General features: G+C 43.9%; 1 protein-coding gene across 2 annotated transcripts in view; it reads left to right on the top strand.

Moving 5' to 3' along the window:
* Positions 1-17,346, top strand: part of ttc28 (tetratricopeptide repeat domain 28) — a 107,167-nt gene that overhangs the window by 42,547 nt on the left and 47,274 nt on the right. For both annotated transcript variants that reach the window (XM_069700766.1, XM_069700775.1), the window contains one exon: positions 15,342-15,489. In XM_069700766.1, coding sequence (XP_069556867.1) covers positions 15,342-15,489 — 148 coding nt within the window. The remainder of the gene's footprint in view (positions 1-15,341; positions 15,490-17,346) is intronic.

Below are 17,346 nucleotides of genomic sequence, written 5' to 3'. Positions count from 1 at the left end.
GCTGTAAAAGTTCCATCTGCAGTTCATTGTCATTACTGTATATATAGCACCTTCCCACCTGGTGCACTTGTGGTTTTTAGTCATAACCTATTTTTGCTCGTCTTTATTGAAATGTTCCAAAACTGCATGTTATATTAGAAATTAATCATTTCTCTACTTGTCACTTCACGCTATTAAATTTGGTCGCTTTATTCTCAGAAGTTACCAAAGAAGAGGGCATGCTGGGAAATGCTAAAAGAGGCCATATTAAATGTACCTCCTGAAGAAATAAATCCCATCTGAACGAGGCTTTTATCCAGGTATCCTCCTCTCATTTACTTTGAGTCTTCATTTGACTCACGTTTAACTGGTGAGCAAAGCACCGGAGACGGTGCAGAGGACGAGTTTCAGCTGTAAATAATTCAGAGTATTGAAAATGTGACATATTCACATGAAACACAGACAGCTTTCCAATATCAGTCCCCGAGTCCTGCAGCTCCAGGAGTGTGTGCGCGAACAGTCTGTTGTGTGTGTTGCATTCATTGCTTTGGCTCGTAGCGAAGGCAGCAGGGAGGTGCAAATGTCACGCCGTCTGAAAGGAGCTAAGCCAACTGAGTGTGGAGAGTGTCAGGAGGACAAACCGGGAGCCACTTCAGAGTCTGGAAAGTTCCGCGTGAAAGGTTGAAAAATCTCTCTTATCACACACACACACACACACACACACACACACCATCTATTGCCTATAATCACATTCCAGAGCGTTTCTTCTGCTAAATTGAATTGTAATTGGCAGACAATGGGCGTGACATCACAATTCACCGGATGGCTCATATAGAAGCAGCTCGTCTAAATTGAGCCTAAAGTGGGCCATGCTTACTGATGAGCTCAGAGCGTTAATGAAAGAATAAAGTGGTGGTGGTGGGAGCAGCAGCACATATATAGGAAACACGGAGGCAGCGAGGTGCACTAACTCTGGAAATTAATTGTCCTTTGGGACCAGTGCCATTAGTAATTATTGCATGTGACAGCAGCAGCATGTTTACTTCCTGTACGCAGCCACACCTGAGTGATTTGCTGGGAAGTAATGGAGCTTTTATGAAAGGAAAATAACGTAAAAGGTGTTTGGATTAACAGAGAAAAACCCCGTCAGGTAATTTGCAACAGCTAATATGTTTTGAAGGGAAACATATTTTCTTTGACCAGATAACATTTTCAATCAGCCGAGTGAGGGAACGTTGTTAATTTAGTAGTCGTGGCTTCGGTTTTCCGAGGTTTGTGTAACCACAGTTTGTTACTACGAAGGCAAGTTTACACATGATAGTCAATAATGTATATATCCGTTGCTTTCATGGAGACATTGATATTTATTTATAATTTCTTTTGAAGTGATATCTTAAAAACGCAATTGATACCACTCATTATGTTAATGAAGCTCAAACTAAATAGCTAGCTTAACACATAAAACCCCATATTACAATAACACAACAATGATAAACTTTGTTTTTTTTGTGCAGTTTACATAAACAATAATAAACAATTTAGTCAATTACTCAACATTATAGTCCTGCTATTTTCAACGGTTGTTCTGGATTACTCAGCTGAAGAGTTATTGGAAGATTTCAGTCAAAACATATTCTTGTAAATGCTCCAAAGTTAAAGCTTACTGAAACAGTAAAGGGCTTTTAATTTGAAGTGGATACAGGAAGTGTTGAGTTTGTATTGACAAACTTCCACAGAGGGCAAATGGGAGCGGATCAAAACAAGACTTCCTAACAATAAAATATAACCTATTGTATTCATTAAACAGGCCAGTTACCTTCAGCAGTTGTTTATAAATAAAAGGCAGACACTATTTGAGAAAATATTAATGTGACAGAATGAGACAAAAACACCATGATATGACGTTTTCGCCATTGATGCTAGTTTTAGTTCGCATTAGTAAAAGCTAACCGGTTAGCTAGCCAGGTAAATGGGCCAAGTACGTTTAGATGGTTGTTTAATGGCATCGTTGTCAGGATCTTTTGCTGCCTCTTTATTTTTACTATATAGACAAGAGAAAATATGATTGAATTAGTAGTATTTAACTCTTACGGTGGAGAGATTTCTTGCATGTTACTTCAGGCTGTTTTTATTGGCTCATGCGCTTTAGAGATCATTGGATAGAAAGCACATAAAAAAAAGTCCAAGAGAATTTCAAGAGGATTATCCAACCTACAGATTCTATATTTCCTTATTAGGGGTAAAAAAAAAAAAAAAAAGTGGCCTAGCGTCATTTCGGTGTGTTAAAGCAGCACAACAACTACGGTTTTAAACCAGTAGGAAAAAAAAAATCTGCTTTCTAAGAAATGGTGTAAAAAGAAAGACGGGAAATTCACGATGGAAAGGAGTGCAGGCTTATCGCCGGTTTGAATAATCTGGTGAGAGTTGCGAGCAATAAAAATCGGATTCGCCGTGTCCCCCATCAGAACAGATTGATCGTACAATATTTCACAGCAAAAATGAGTTTATTCTTTCTCGTCCAAAGGTTAAAGGGAGCCGCGGTTCGAAGGGCTTTTCTTTGAGACGAGAGAAAGGGAGGAAAGGAGGAGGAAGAAAAACGTGTGAGAAAAGAAAGTGAGAGTCAAATGTCAGGAGAAAGAAAATATGTGCAGAAGAATGCTTGACTCCGGTCCAGGCGTCGCGATGTGAGAAACCGTTCCAGCTGACAGCCCCGTGAAGGTTTTGTCACCTTTTCAAATGCCATTAAAAACCCTCTGTGACCAGATCTGCTTCAACCTCACACCCATAATATGCCCCATTTTCTCATTAAGCTGCCAGAGAGGCCTGTCATCGCGGCTGTCGAGTTTTCCATTCTCGCGTGGCACAAAATTGCAGTTTACAGCGATGACGGTGTCAGATTTACCACAGATAGCAGTTTTGAAAACAATAAGTATTCGCTTTAAGACACATAAACAAAAGCAGCTTCACGTTTGTAAATCGCAGATATTGATTTTTTTTTTTCTTGTTAGAAATTATGGTTATTGCTCTCATCAGTTGAAGCCGGCGTGTCAATTGCTGACGTAAATTGCTCGAAATGACTCATTTTAGAACGACAATCATCTGCAACAGACTTCCCAAAGTTTTTCGGATCACGTACGGCGATTTAACAAATTTACCACATGCCACTTCCTCCCGCAGCTCCGACTAACTTCGGGCCGCGTGACGTTAATATTAGCATTGTGCTATCTTGGACGCATTTATAACTGTGTGGCATTACACATTTATTGATAGTCAATTCCTGCAATTATTCGAATATTCGTTTTTTCTTAAATGGTCATCCCAGGCTGCGTTTAAAAAAATATATATATATATATATATTTTAGATTTTGATTTAACCCAATATCTTGTATCACTGATACATATCTGGCATCTGTATCAAACTGAAAATGTAGAAAGGTGAGATTATTTTAACCGAGGACCAACTTCCTGTCCTGATGGAAAGACATGCATTAGGGGGCGTGGCCTCTCCGTATCAATTAACAGCCGAGGCCAATGACGTGTACATATCTATAAATCAGGGCTTCCAGCTGTGGTGAAATTTTTTTTGAATTTCTCTGCACAAATTACAACTCTTCTCCACACTTTACAAATTACAGCGATCCTTCGCCTCGGACGTAACGCTTTGTTCCCACTGAAGTCAGCTAATTAACGGAACAAGCTAATGCAGATAAACAAGCTGTTTGCTTTTTGTTTTTGGAAAGGTTAAAAACAATTACACCAACCTCTGAATCCTGTAAAGAGTAACTAGTCCAACAAAGTTAACTAAAGTTAGATTAAATCCATCCTTTTTTATTAAGTAAATTTGATCAACAGTCACTTTTCTTTTGCTCTTGGTCTCAATTGTTTGTCTTTATTGTTATTTTTCTCTTTTTTTCTCCGAAGAAAATCCAACGACACGTGAAGAAAAGATCCAAATCGAGGCCCACTGACTGTGCCTAGTTACAGTTGCTAGGCTATGATTGGACAATTAGCGGTTGAAGGGGAGGAGTTTGGAGAATGGTCAAATGGAAGTAAACGTGTGTTTCTGCATTAATGTCCTCTACGTTTTCCTTCCTTTTCACCAACATCTGCTGTGTTTGAAACTGATAATCCTTTGATTGGATTAGTTCAGGCTGTGTAACAGAGCTGTCAAGTGTAACAGTTACACAAAAAACATTCACATGTACATGCAGCACTAATGCACTCGGGACCACAGCAGAGATAACAGGAAAAGTAGCTGCTGCTGCTCTATGACTTATCGCAACCTGTGAGCTCGATCAGGCTGGATTTGAACCAGAGTGGGTCTAATTAGCTTTGTAGCAATCATTAGGAGTGTGTTCGCTCCTCGCCCTGATTCACTGAGTGGGAACTGTGAGCCTCCCCTCCCTTCCCCCCTTCCTCCCCTCCTCGAGTAATCACTGGTCTCGGCTCTGTCTCTCCCCTCCTGTCCTCCACCTCTCCTCATATCTCCCCAGATGATTTGGCGCTAATTAAGACGATGCACCGCCGAGAGAAGAAGGAAGGGGCGTTGACCCCGCTCGCTGTTAGACGTACGAGGTTTAAAAAGTAAAGAAAGAGGAAGCAGAGGTGCAAAAGTAGAGCAATGAAAATACATTTTGTTCCACTCAGGATTAAGATTTGTAAATGATATTTATTTACTGCCTGTATTGTTTTCATACATACAGGACAACAGTTTGATGGTTAAAGACAGCTTTAAAGCAGCTTCAATTGATAGTTTTTCTAATAATGACAATTTGAAGACTGTGCGACGATGTGAATCTGCAGCTCAGCTCATCTTTACGGAGCTTCAAAGTGAGTTTTGCCTGCAGTTCAGCTGACCAGTCTGTAAATTTCCTGTTTGGCTTCACCCTCGCGCTCTCATAGCGTCGTTCTCGGACACAGCAGGTGAGCTGAAAAAATGCCCAGCAGCAAACAGCAGACACCGTTAGAGACGAGCTGGTAGAAAAGAAAGCGCAGCATTTAGCAGCTAAACATCCTGATATTTCCCTCAAGAGTCGGTGGAGACCAAAAATGAAGCGTGTAATGCACACGTACGTCCACTGAAGGAAGGATCTGTTGCTGCTTTCAATTGGAGCTCGTGAGCTGGTGGTTGCAGCGTGGGAAGGCGTGCTTGGAGTCCAAGTGGTTAAGTCGTAAAAACGGTTTGGAGCTGGTAGTGACCATATTCGGGGGGAGTGAATGGTGGATGTGATTCGATCTGATTGGAAACCTGACGATACTAGGTCCCGCCCACCGATAGCTGTAGCCTGACTGCACTACAGGCCTGTCAATAAAACAGACACGCCCCCCCCCCAAAAAAAAAAACACATCTTTTTGAAGCTTATTTTCAAATTAATGACAGATTATTTTCAGATGGACCTCCAGAAAACTAACAAGAAGGAACGACTTTAGCTAACAACACCGAGATGACTTAGAATTTTATGAGATTAGTTGAATGGGAGTCTATGGAGTCGGAGGGTTTTTGGAGCCGACCTCTAGTGGCACTCGGTGGTATCGCAGCTTAAGGCACTTCTGCATCGGCCTCGTTTTTCAGACCTGGAAGCTACGAACACTTTTATATGCAGTCTGTGGTCATGAGGCAAAAATATGTGACTCTGAAATGCTTCCCTCTAGTGGACAGAGGTGTGTACTACACACTCTGCCGTGATACCGGGTGGAGCACTCAGTGTGATGCAGTAAATTAAACCCCACAAATAGGAACACGGCAGAATGATTGTCTCACAAAACTGCATAAATCTACAGAAATACATCCAGCTCTGTTCCCGTACCTCCTTATACTGACCCCTTACTTCCTTTCATACCGGCAGGTATACTTGCTCCCTCTGGGTCAAAAGGTCACCGAGGCAATCAAACAATCACCTGTCCCGCCACACACACACACACACACACACACGCACACACACACACGGATGCAGTAGCAGCAGCCCGTTGAGTGACAGCCTAATTACCCGGTGCGAGAGAAACGAACCCCTCTGCTGTACCGCAGTTAACAGGATCAGAAGGCCACTTGTCCCCCCCCCCCACCCCATGCATATTTCTTCTTTCAAGTGCTGAGATGTCAGTGTGTTTATCTGTGTGTGTGTGTGTGTGTGTGTGTGTGTAGTACGGAGAGGGGTAGCCTGCTCCAAAGATGGCGGCCGATAGTGTATTCACACACATGAAAGGGTCAAGGGAACGGCTCGGGGTCTGGGCCTGCAGATAAAACGCAGCCGAGAGAGAAGAAAAAAAGGGAATTGGTTTTGGTCACCGAGGGACTAAAAGCTTGTGTGTGGAGGTTAACTCGGATTACTTGTGTGTGACAGAGAAAATGCTTTCTTTAATTCAGAGCTCTCGGATTCTGAGTGTTTCAGATCAGGTGTTTGAACAGCTGGCGGTGAAGAGCTCTTTAGGAGGAGACAAAACCAGAAAAGAAATGTTCCAGCTGCCCCTTCACGTTGACCTCCAGACGTCACATTTCAAAGGGAGATTGAGAAAAGACGTCCTCGTGTGTCGACTTTGATTCGAGCACTGACACTCACATCGTCGGGGGGGGGGGGAACCCATTTAGCTCTGCGTGCTTTGATCCCGCGGCCCTGACCGAAATAGAAAACGAACCCACGGCGTGTTTGTTTTCCGAAAGATGTGATTCATACTTTCCTGCAGGGAGCGCTCACGTACGCACCCTTTATTTTTTGACCACCAGGGGGTAGAATAACTGCAACGCAAGCTATTTTCGACACCATCAAATTTTATTGGTTGACGTGTCATCAACATCCCATAATATATAAGATCAGTTCTCTCTCGATTAGAAGCATCCACCGCGGGCAAATTAGCATGCTGACGCCAGCATGTAGCTTGCTTCGTTGCTAGCGTGGCTGTAGACGTGGGGTTTTTTTTTTCATCCTTTTACGCATATTAGAATTGATCAATCAATCAATCAAAATGTCACGGTTTGGACTTCCTTTCTGTTCCGTCTCGTCTTTATTTCAGTCTGGATTTTGTGTTTCCCGTTTTACTTTGTAGACTTGTCTGCTTTATTTCAGTTTGTGTTTTGTTTTGAAATTACTCACCTCTTATGTCTGTCTCGTGTCACTTCGTGCCCTCTATTTGGTTGTCTGCCCTGCCCCCTGATTAGTTTCAGCTGTCCCTCGTTGTCCTTCCCTCCCCGGTGTATTTACTCAGTGTGCTCTTCTTCCCTCTCGGTCCGTTCTTGGTTTGAGTTTGTCGTACTTTTCGTTCAGAGTAAATTCTGTGTCCCTGTCAGCCCTTTGGGATTTATTGTCTCTATCTTTTTTCCTCTTGGATCCAGCCCCAGCGGACTCTTGTCGTATTTTTGAATTGCCTATTTTGTATTTCGTTGTGCAGTTGGGACTCCCGCTCGGTAATTCAAGCTTTTTGTTTTTCTATTCTTTGACAACACAAAAACAAAAAAGCAAGAGAAAAAACAAAGTACAATTATAACAACTAAAGTTGGTGTTAGTGTTATGCCAAAAGACACACTAAAAATATTCCAGTTATTGACTGTATATCCATTTTTTTGTCTTTGCGATAAAGCCGGCGATGTGAAGCCTTCATCGTCATTTGTATATAAAATATACCGCAACAACTTCCATGTAACCGACTAACTGCAGTTCAGATGACGTCTGAATACCATGACTTTTCCTCGTTAGGAGGAGGTGGGTGGTTCCGACACGGCGGCGGACGTCGATGCAGGAGATCGCTGTTGCCATGACGACAACGGTTGCATAACTTGGAAAAAGGTTACAACTTCAATGGTTAACATGGTTTAAGGCATAATTTGAACCCTAATCAAGTGGTTTTTTTTTTTTGTGTGCCAAAACGTCACCAGCAGCACTAATTTCACAAATACTCGTGTGGCTCGTGTGTGAGGGAGGAACAGAGGACCTGTAAGGTCATGTTGGTCGGAGGACTTGTTGCCCGGCTCAGTTGTAGCCGCTGCGGTTAATGACCTGTGCTGTCGATGCGGGCAGAGCGCCGCTTTGCCCTTCGGGTCGGTTACATCGGACAGACGGCGACGCCTGATCAGTTTGGCTCCAGATACATTTCGTGGTCCCTCAACATACGATGTCGTCGCTGATGAACGTGCGTACGGCACACACACTCAGACACGCCGCCATCAGCACTCCAGAACACACACAGAAGAGTAAACACTCATCTCTGACCTTGATGGACGACATGTTTCATGTCAAGTAGAAGTCCTTTTTATCAAGTTGAAGGCCTTGGACTCAGATTGTCCCTGCCGGTCTGTGCGGGAGAGCCCACAGCTGGTCGTGTAACATCATTACTGGTCCCACTGGAAACGGTGGTTATGGCCACTCCACCTCAATTATTGCATCTAAGCTAGTGTCCCACTGAAACAATGATAAATATTCATGCAGATTAAGCAGGGAACAGTTGGCGGGAGTGTGCGTGTGTGCGCGCGCGTGTGTGTGTGTGTGTGTGTGTGTGTGTGTGTGTGTGTGTGCGTGTGTGTGTGTGTGTGTGTGTGTGTCAGTGATGGGGGAGGCTGCGTGAATGCCCAGTTTTGTATTGTTAAACCTTTATTCTCCTACATTTATCCGGCATATGTCGCCACTAGTTACTTTTCAAGCCACATGGAACATGGAACGCTCATATTATCATTCATCTTTACGTCATCGCATTAAATGTTAACAATTAAAATACCGATTGCTAAATGTTTAACCATTTTTTGTGTCATAATCTCTTCAAAATCCAGTAGGGACTCCTCGTCACGTTTCAGGTGTCTATAAGTTACATGTGTTTTCACCGATAAGAGATTTCACCTCTTAACTTGATCAAAATAAACAAAATTAAGAGAAAGTCTAAATAAATCAATACAAATTTGTGTATCATAACCATGTTTTTTCTTCTTTTTACTCACAATAATAATTGCCACGATCTCTCAAATTGAGTCACGTAGTTAATGACTGTGTTTGCACACAACAGGATTAGTCTTGAAACTTTTTGATTGATCTTCGTATATAAAATTGTTAGAACTAGCTGCACCACATTTCCAAATCTTGGCTCCTTTTTTTTTTTTTTTTTTTATACTTTAAGCGTGATTCAGATTTTTACTAAAACATCAAAGTACTTATTGTATCACTGTGAATGTGGATGTTCAGGTGCCACCCACACTTCAATGTTCTGCACATTCAGGTTCAAACGATTTTCTTTTTAAAAAAATTGACCAAATGTCTGCGGTGGCTCTTTGTTTCTTATCTGTGTTGGATTATGTGTTTCCAGTTTGTCCGTGAAGATGCTGGCTCAGCAGCCGCAATGCTTTACGGGCCGACTTAGTCTCTTATTAGAAGAACCTGTTTGAATCGTCGCCGGGCGAGATGAGAGGGCCCACTGATTCCCAGACCGTGAGTAAGTGTGCGCTGCCGTCGAGGCCCGCTGGTTTGAATTCGCTGGGTTTGATCATACTTCAGCCTTTTTCTTTTAATAAGATTGCATTATATTCTGGGAGGAGGCGTCCTCACAATACAGATTGCTGTTTTTTAATGACTCCCTCAGACCCTCTCAGGCTCTTAAATAATGATCTCACTCCGCGAGCTGTACAGCCCACAGCTCACAGCTCACGCAGCGTTCATCACCCGCTGTGCGATAAGTGGAGTATTGACTGAGCAAAATGAAGCGGCTGTTGTTTAGCGATGGCAAAGTGGCGTCAACACCTTTTTTTTTCCCCCCAGTTTTTAAACAAAGAAAACAGTTCCCGGTGTATTTTCTGGAGCTGTGCGTCTGAAATATCTTATTTTCAGTTTGTTACCACCTGGATCTTATTTTTGTAGTATTTTGAATTGTAGTAATTTACCTTTTCACAAGCACTATTACTGTTACAAAGCCTTTTGAGCTTTTCAATGGTTGGTGCCACATTGAATTCACGAAAGGGACTCCCTGCTTGGTTTTTTTTTTTTTTTACATTATAAGAGGGTTAAACTTATGATCCTGGTGGTATGTTGTGTTTTTGAGTCGGCTCGCAGCGGCAGCTGCTGGGGGCTAGCTGCCTATAGCGGCCAACGGATCTATATATTTTTTATTTACTGAACCTCGCCTCCATCACTGCAAATTAAACTGCATTTATTACATGAACCGGTAACATTCAGAAAGAAGGCAGAAAAGTACCCGAGCTTAAGTGACACTGAGCAGAAAAGAGCTGGAAAGTTGCTAAATGCTAAGCTAAAATAAGTAAAGAGCTGCAGAACTGGTGCAACTTTCACTTTAAATATAAAGCAGGTAATTGGCCGCACTTATGAAGAATATAGCAAATCAGCCCGGCTGAGACGGCAACAACACGCTAACAGTAACACAGAAACGGCAACGGCAGGGAATGAGACGACGCGCTAACTGCAGCGCGTTAGTTTGTTATTTAATGTTGAAAACAACGACAGAAACATTCTCGCGCCTATTTTCATTCACAGTAATGTAATTCTGCATTTGAGCGTTTCGCAGCTGTACATTTTCCAACGGAAGGAAAATACGTCTTGGTGTTATATTTGATTCACACTCCGCTTTGATAAAAGTCTGACTTTGACTTACAAATAAACATTTTGCCCACTTTGGAGAAAATGCAGAGATTTATACATCTGCATTTGATTTTTGTTGTTGTTTTATTATTGAGTTATACTGAGAGGTCTTCCTCACATTCTATCAACCTGATTCAATGGGAGGGACAAAATATCAGGAACACCTCTCCGTGCAACCGAGCGTCTGCGTTTCGAGGCAGATCCTCTGCTTTCCAAAGACATCCATCTCCATCACGTTTGGTTTTCGGTGGTTCCTCCTCGCTCCCTCTTTCCTTCTCTCTCTCTTTCTCTCTCTCTCTCTCTCTCTGTCTCTCTCTGTCCCGCCACTTGTGTCGCCATCTGTTCTCGATTAATGTGAGTTACGAGCAGTAATTGAAGCATCTGTTCATCCGGTGCGCATCCTTTTGCTCCGACACACGACGACACCTCTCTCGCTGCACTCTCGCCTTAGTGTCTGTTTCTCCTTGAGCTGATCTATTATCACTTTTAGTCTGTGAAATATCTCAACAACTGCCGGATGGACTAACAGCTCTTGATGGAGCGCGACATTTTTGCGCAGACAGTCGTGTGTGCATCTGACTTTACTGACTGCAGGTGTAATTGTCACAAAGTGTGTCCTTGGTTCAGCCAAAGCTGACGAGCAATATATCATCAGTTTCATTGGTTATTCAAAAACATTTTTTTGAATAATAATAAACATTATTTGTTTAGCACATACGTGCACTCAAAGTGCTTTAAGGTGAGAAAATTACATGTAGTGTTTCACATTTAAAAAAAAAGACATAAGGAACATTAAAAACATGTTGAAATGTAATTTAAGAACATATGAATAGACAAAACATGAATAAAATAATGTAATGTAGACAAAACGTTAAATATATTTCCATCGGGATGATGGACCCGATCAGATGGGTGAAGGATTACAACAGATAGATCCAATGTGACTTCGACGTTGATGTATACATCTTTTGGTGTGACAACAGTTGCTCATTCGCACATTAAGCAGTTATGGAGTAACATTATTGTTCATTTGAAGTCACATTTCTGGTCACCAGTCGAATACTACCACTTTTTTTTTTTCTTCTCCACCTCCTGAAGGAAATATCTGGCTCTTTATCTTAACGCTTCGCTAGGTTCACCAGCTAGTTTCTAACTGTCTGTCCGATGAACAGGAAGTGTAGTTTTTTTCTCTTAAAGCCAAACAAAACAGTAAACTGCTGGACCACAAAGCTAAACACTGAGCGTAAACTCACTATACAGCTTCATAAAACCGAAGTGGCTTTGTGGAGATGTATCTCTGCAGGTTCATCTGACTTTTGCAGCTTTGAAATAGACTCATAGTTGTGTTTTCTCCGTAAAGCAAAGCCCCAAAAGCCTTCCAGAGTGGGTCATACATGAACACAGAAGATGTAAAAAAAAAAAAAAAAAAAACCGCATGTAAGTACTGTTGGCACAAACTTGCTCACACAGATAGCAGCGCCGGAATTAGTCCTGTCGCTTTTATTGATCGTTTCACTTAAATTGCCGCGAACCTGTCAGCCGATGCTGAAGGGGCCCGTCTTAAGTGCTCGATTGGGAATCAGTGTGAAATACCTGCAATCCAGACGAGCCAGACACGACCGCAGCAGTGTGTGGAGAGTCTCTCCAAATCTGACAGGATTTTCCAGAGATGCACCCGGACACTGCTGAGAGGTTGGTGGTGTACTGTGTGTGTGTGTGTGTGTGTGTGTGTGTGTGTGTGTGTGTGTGTGTGTGTGTGTGTGTGTGTGTGTGTGTGTGTGTGTGTGTGTGTGTGTGTGCGTGTGTGTGTGCGCGCACCCCCCCTGTATGAGCTTAGCTGGGCAGCGTAGGCAGACTGAGCTAATAGGCAGGATGTGTGATGAGCAGGAGGCTGGAGGTTCTGGTGGAGGCAGACACTTCCTGCTGTCACTTTCTGTCTGGCTCTGGCATGTTTACGCCATTGATGGGGGGTAAAAAAAAAAAAAAAAAAAAAAAAATGCTCTCACGCACACACCTGCACACGTCTAAGCTCACACACACACACTCCGCCTTACCTATTGTGCTGCACGTCCGCTCGCACGCAGAGATAATGACCGCTTTGCTATGATTATAACGTCTGATAAAATCATCCTCTGCTGGGTGAAATTAAATCAAGAATAGGCCGTGAATGCTTAAAATGTGGAACGCCGCATCCTCTCCGTGCAGCGAGCGGATCAGCGTGAAGGCGACGGATTTGAGGGGCAGTGCTTAAGTCGAGGCAGGCGGACAGGTGGGGTGTCCATATGTCGCCCCAGCCACCTGCTCTCCTCTCCAGCATGGACCGGGGTCAGAGGGCAGGCTGCTGCCTCTCTCTCCCCCAGCGTGGACACTTGGCATCGAGGGCTGGGAGCTGAAACACAGGCCTCTCGTTCAGCCTTTGTTGACTGGTGCCGCTTTAAAAAGGTTTCCTCACTGTCGAACCGGAGGTTTCCTGCCTTTTTATTAAATTGATACTTGCATACGAAAGTCTTGCTTGCGTCGAGCGAAGCCTGTCGCGTCTGCAGAGGGAGCTGCGATGTGATTCCAGTCGGCGCCCGTCGGGTCTGAAAAAGTTTGTAAACCGATCTGGGCGCGTCGAAACGGAAGCGAGCGTACCGGGAGCTTCAGCCGCGAGAACAGGGAAATACTTTCATCTTTAAAATCGGATCCGATAAATTTGACATTTTTGCTTGAAAAATAACCTCGACAATGAATTAATTATCAACAATTTTTATGAAAATTGCCAATTAGTTTTCTGTTGATTGACAACTTAATGAAATTCCAGTTCTTCGGCGCATCTCTCGTCTCTGTTTTGATTCTCTGTTCCTTCCTGTGAAGCCCGCTGACCTTTTCGCTGTGGTCGCTACAAGACAGTTTGTGATGTTGTCGTGACAGCAGAGCTGCTTCAGTAATATTTTACTACAACTTCGGAGCTGATTTGAGCGAACGCGTACGATCCATTCAGCCTTTAGCGCTTCGTAACTTTGGACTTCTTGGGGTTGTTTTGGTGTTTTTTTTTTCTTTCCCGAGAGGTGCTCCGTTGTTATCTGCCGAGCTCTGACCGATTGAAGTGGTTTAGCGATACGAGGCGCGAGGCCGCGGCTGTAATTACCGACCATTTATCCCACTTCTGTGTTAACGAGCAGTTAAATGCCGGCGCGGCCCGTTGACGTCCTGCACCGGCACCGGCACCGACCCGCCGGGCGCTGAAGCCTCAACGCGTTCGGATTGGGCTCGACCTCAATGAAGCCGCCGAAAAGATGAGCGCGGGGCGAAGACGGCGCGGGGGGGGACAGGAGCTGCCGTCTAATCTCATTGCCCTCGTCTTTGTCTTCGTGCACTTCGCTGTCACGACAGATTATGCTTTGACGGGGGGGGGGGGGGGTGAGCGAGGGCCGGGATGATAAATGAGAGGGGGGAACGGCGGGAATGAAGACGAAGAGAGAGATGGACAAGACAATTAAGTTACAGTGGGGGGGGGGAGTGTGTTTGCGCCGTCGTGCGTCGTCCCCCTCGACCCTCCTCGTGAACTCCTCGTCACGATTCATCGTCTCCAATCTCGCCGTGAAATATGCGAGGGACCCCGATGGAAGTGTGCGCCGCTCGCGGGTTTGAAACGAGGGAGGAGCGGGTGAACGCCGTCTACGTGCTGCATCGGCGGCGGGCCTTTTTAAAAAAAAATTATTTTAGATATCTGGATATACGTGAGCGAGCTGCTTTTAATTCAGAAGCGGTGGTTTAAGGTTCACAAATCTGGACGTAAACCTTAATCTTTTCAAGTGGTTCTTTGTGGCGACGTTGACCGTCCCTCGACGCGGCCAACTCGGTGGGCTCGTTTTGTGATCGCGTGCAATTACCGTCGGCGTCCTCACTTTCCTCTCGACTTTGCTTTTGGATTTCGTCGCCGTTTGTGAGGAGTCCAAATCCGACCGTGCCGGGCTGACTCCAGCGCTGTCGCTACGTGGGATGTGCCGTCGCCGCGCGTGAAAAGTTTTACGAGACAATTTTTTTTTTTTTTTTAGGTCATTCTGACCGGATGTGTAAATGTAATAACTTTTACCTGTGATTAAGGCCGTGCACGGACAGAACGGTCTCGGACTTGTTTCCATGTAGTTTTGCGGCTCCCTGGCTCTGTCGTGTCTCCACACTGCCCCTACAGGTCACGTGTATATTACATCTTGTGTTCATCTCCGAGGATGTTCACAACCAACACTCCGAACAGATGCAGGATATGGGAGGCAGCCATCATAAAAACGCGTGGTTTAAAGCGGGGATATCTCCAGCCTTATTTCTGTAATTTGGCGCCTGATCATTAAAATTAAAATGATGAAATAAAAATAAATTTTTTAGTTTTTTTGGTCAGTAGGAGTGACATCGTTCGGCTTTTCAGTAAGTCTGTTGCGTACCACAAGTTGCCAATCACTGATGAACACGGATCTTTAGCATTTATTGTTTGTAAAATGCAAGGTTTAAACATGCAACATTTAAAACCGGTAAAAGCAATGGCGGTATAAAGAAGCAAATGTGAAGTGCAAGTATCAGAGTAAATTTGAGTACATTTATTTTACCTGTGTTCCAGATTGAATTCGACGTTCCCTTTGGTTTTCTGGCTCATCTGCACATTTCACTTTAGTTTTATTGCTGTTCTGTATAAACATTTAAAAAAAAAAAAAAAGACAAATACGTAATTGCAGCAGTGCAGAAGTGGTTTAAAATGCCCAAATATCGAATACAAAAAGCCTCGACAGACAGTAAAAATGATTGCTCTTCTCTCCGCAGGCTTACTTTCGCCAGGGGGTTGCTCTGCAGTACCTGGGTCGCCATGCCGACGCCCTGGCAGCATTCGCCTCCGGCCTCGCGCAGGACCCCAAGAGTCTCCAGCTGCTCGTCGGCATGGTGGAGGCTGCCATGAAATCGCCCCTCAGAGGTGAGCCTGTCTGACAACGACTGACTTCACACGCTTCTTTTTTTCTGCCTCATTCATCCCGCCTCTCTCCTTGTGTGTGTGTGTGTGTGTGTGTGTGTGTGTGTGTGTGTGTGTGTGTGTGTGTGTGTGTGTGTGTGTGTGTGTGTGTGTGTGTGTGTGTGTGTGTGTGTGTGTGTGTGTGCTGCATACTGTACCGACACAACCAAAACAACAAGATTCATACGGGCAGAAGCGCTCAAACAAATCAACAACACAAGCAACAAACTGCAACTCTGTGTTTTGAAAGTTGTAGGGGAGGAAAGTGAGATGCAGGCTCTGGGGAAACTGTCAAGTTGCCACTTGTCTTTTGTTCTTTTATTCAGTAGCCCTCCTCTGGGATGTGAAGAAGTGAAAAGATGCCTCTGATGATTCAGACCGAACAAAGAAATGGATGCACATTTGATGTGAGAGAGCGTGATGAGAGAAGAGAGTAAGACATAAGGAAAAGTATGATGTAGGGAATAAACAAAACAAGCAAGTCAGATGGAATAGAAACTGAAAACTGGGAGATGAGACATCATCATCATCATCATCATCATCATTATCATCATCGCTCACATCTTCTGTAAAATGGACATAGTTTGAAAGGAGAAGCCAATGTGGAAGTGCATTAAAGTGCAATACCACTGACCACCATCAGGGGCTGGCTCCAGAAAATCAATAGACCCCCATTAAAAAAGCATCAACTTCTCTTGATTGACAGGCCTGTGGTGCAGTCAGGTTACAGCTATCAGTGGGCGGGACGTAGTATCGTCAGGTTTCCAATCAGATCAGTCAGCTCCACCGCTGGCTCCTCCCCCAGCTCGTCTAAATATGGTCACTTCCTGCTCCAAACTGCTCCGAACCAGCAAGATGGCGACGGACAAAATCTGAACCGGAGGCTTCATAACGTTCACAAACCAACGGGTGACGTCACCGCTGGATGCCACTTGGGTGTGACGTATCTTCAGAACAGACAGTGACATCTAGTGGAAAAGAAATGAACTGCGTCCCAAAATGAGGCTTTGAAAGCGCTGTATTTTGTTTGTGTGATCACTGCTGCACTGTTACATTTTCATTTGCTAAATATTTTAATGATGTGATCGCTTTGATTTGTGATGTTATTGTGTTGTTGCTTTGAGTTCGAGATGTGAGCGAGTCTCTAGCGTGATGGACCACGAACATGAACCCTGCACGATATAATTTGTACCGTTTTATTAACTCACTGCAATTCAGCGTTAAACCGATATTTCTCCAACATTCACAATTTCCTACTCTACCCAAGACATGTTTAAGCCTCTTAAAAGGAACTCTCTGAACGTCAGAGATGTCTTGTGAAGAACTTTTATCTTTAACAGATCTACGTCTATGAAAGCGTCCGAATCCTAAGAATTTTCTTGGATTTTCATCACTGGTAGTAACTCTTAAAATCAAAGGTCAAAACTTACGTACCGAAAAACTTTATAGGGGAGAAGTTGACTTTGACTTGTTTGGGACTGCAGCTTCTTTAAATGCAGACGGCGCGTCGCCGGAGGTTGAAGAGGGTCAAAGAGGCGGTTGGTTGGTCGGTTTAGTTGCAAACACTGATTTAATGATGCGTCTAATGGTTGAGAGAGTACTGAAGAGGCGTCCTCGGGTTTACTGATTTATTTCTGATTTACAGATTGAAGAATTTGAAGCTCGCTTGCGCAGAGGCGAGGCCGGGGAAGGCTCTGGTCTCATTTTGCAACCATAAATTAGCTTCTCGTTGAGCTGGTGATTAAATATTTACAAGGTAGATTCTGGTGCGTCATTGATCTGCCTGCCCCAACAGTCCACACGCAGCGTGCTCTGATGTGC

Source organism: Brachyistius frenatus, unplaced genomic scaffold (assembly GCF_029030835.1).
Source record: "Brachyistius frenatus isolate BFR_SWC_R1_liver_20210118 unplaced genomic scaffold, ASM2903083v1 Contig_3, whole genome shotgun sequence".
Lineage (NCBI taxonomy): Eukaryota > Metazoa > Chordata > Actinopteri > Embiotocidae > Brachyistius > Brachyistius frenatus.
Note: the sequence above shows the minus strand (reverse complement) of the source record. Positions and strands in the feature narration are given on the sequence as shown.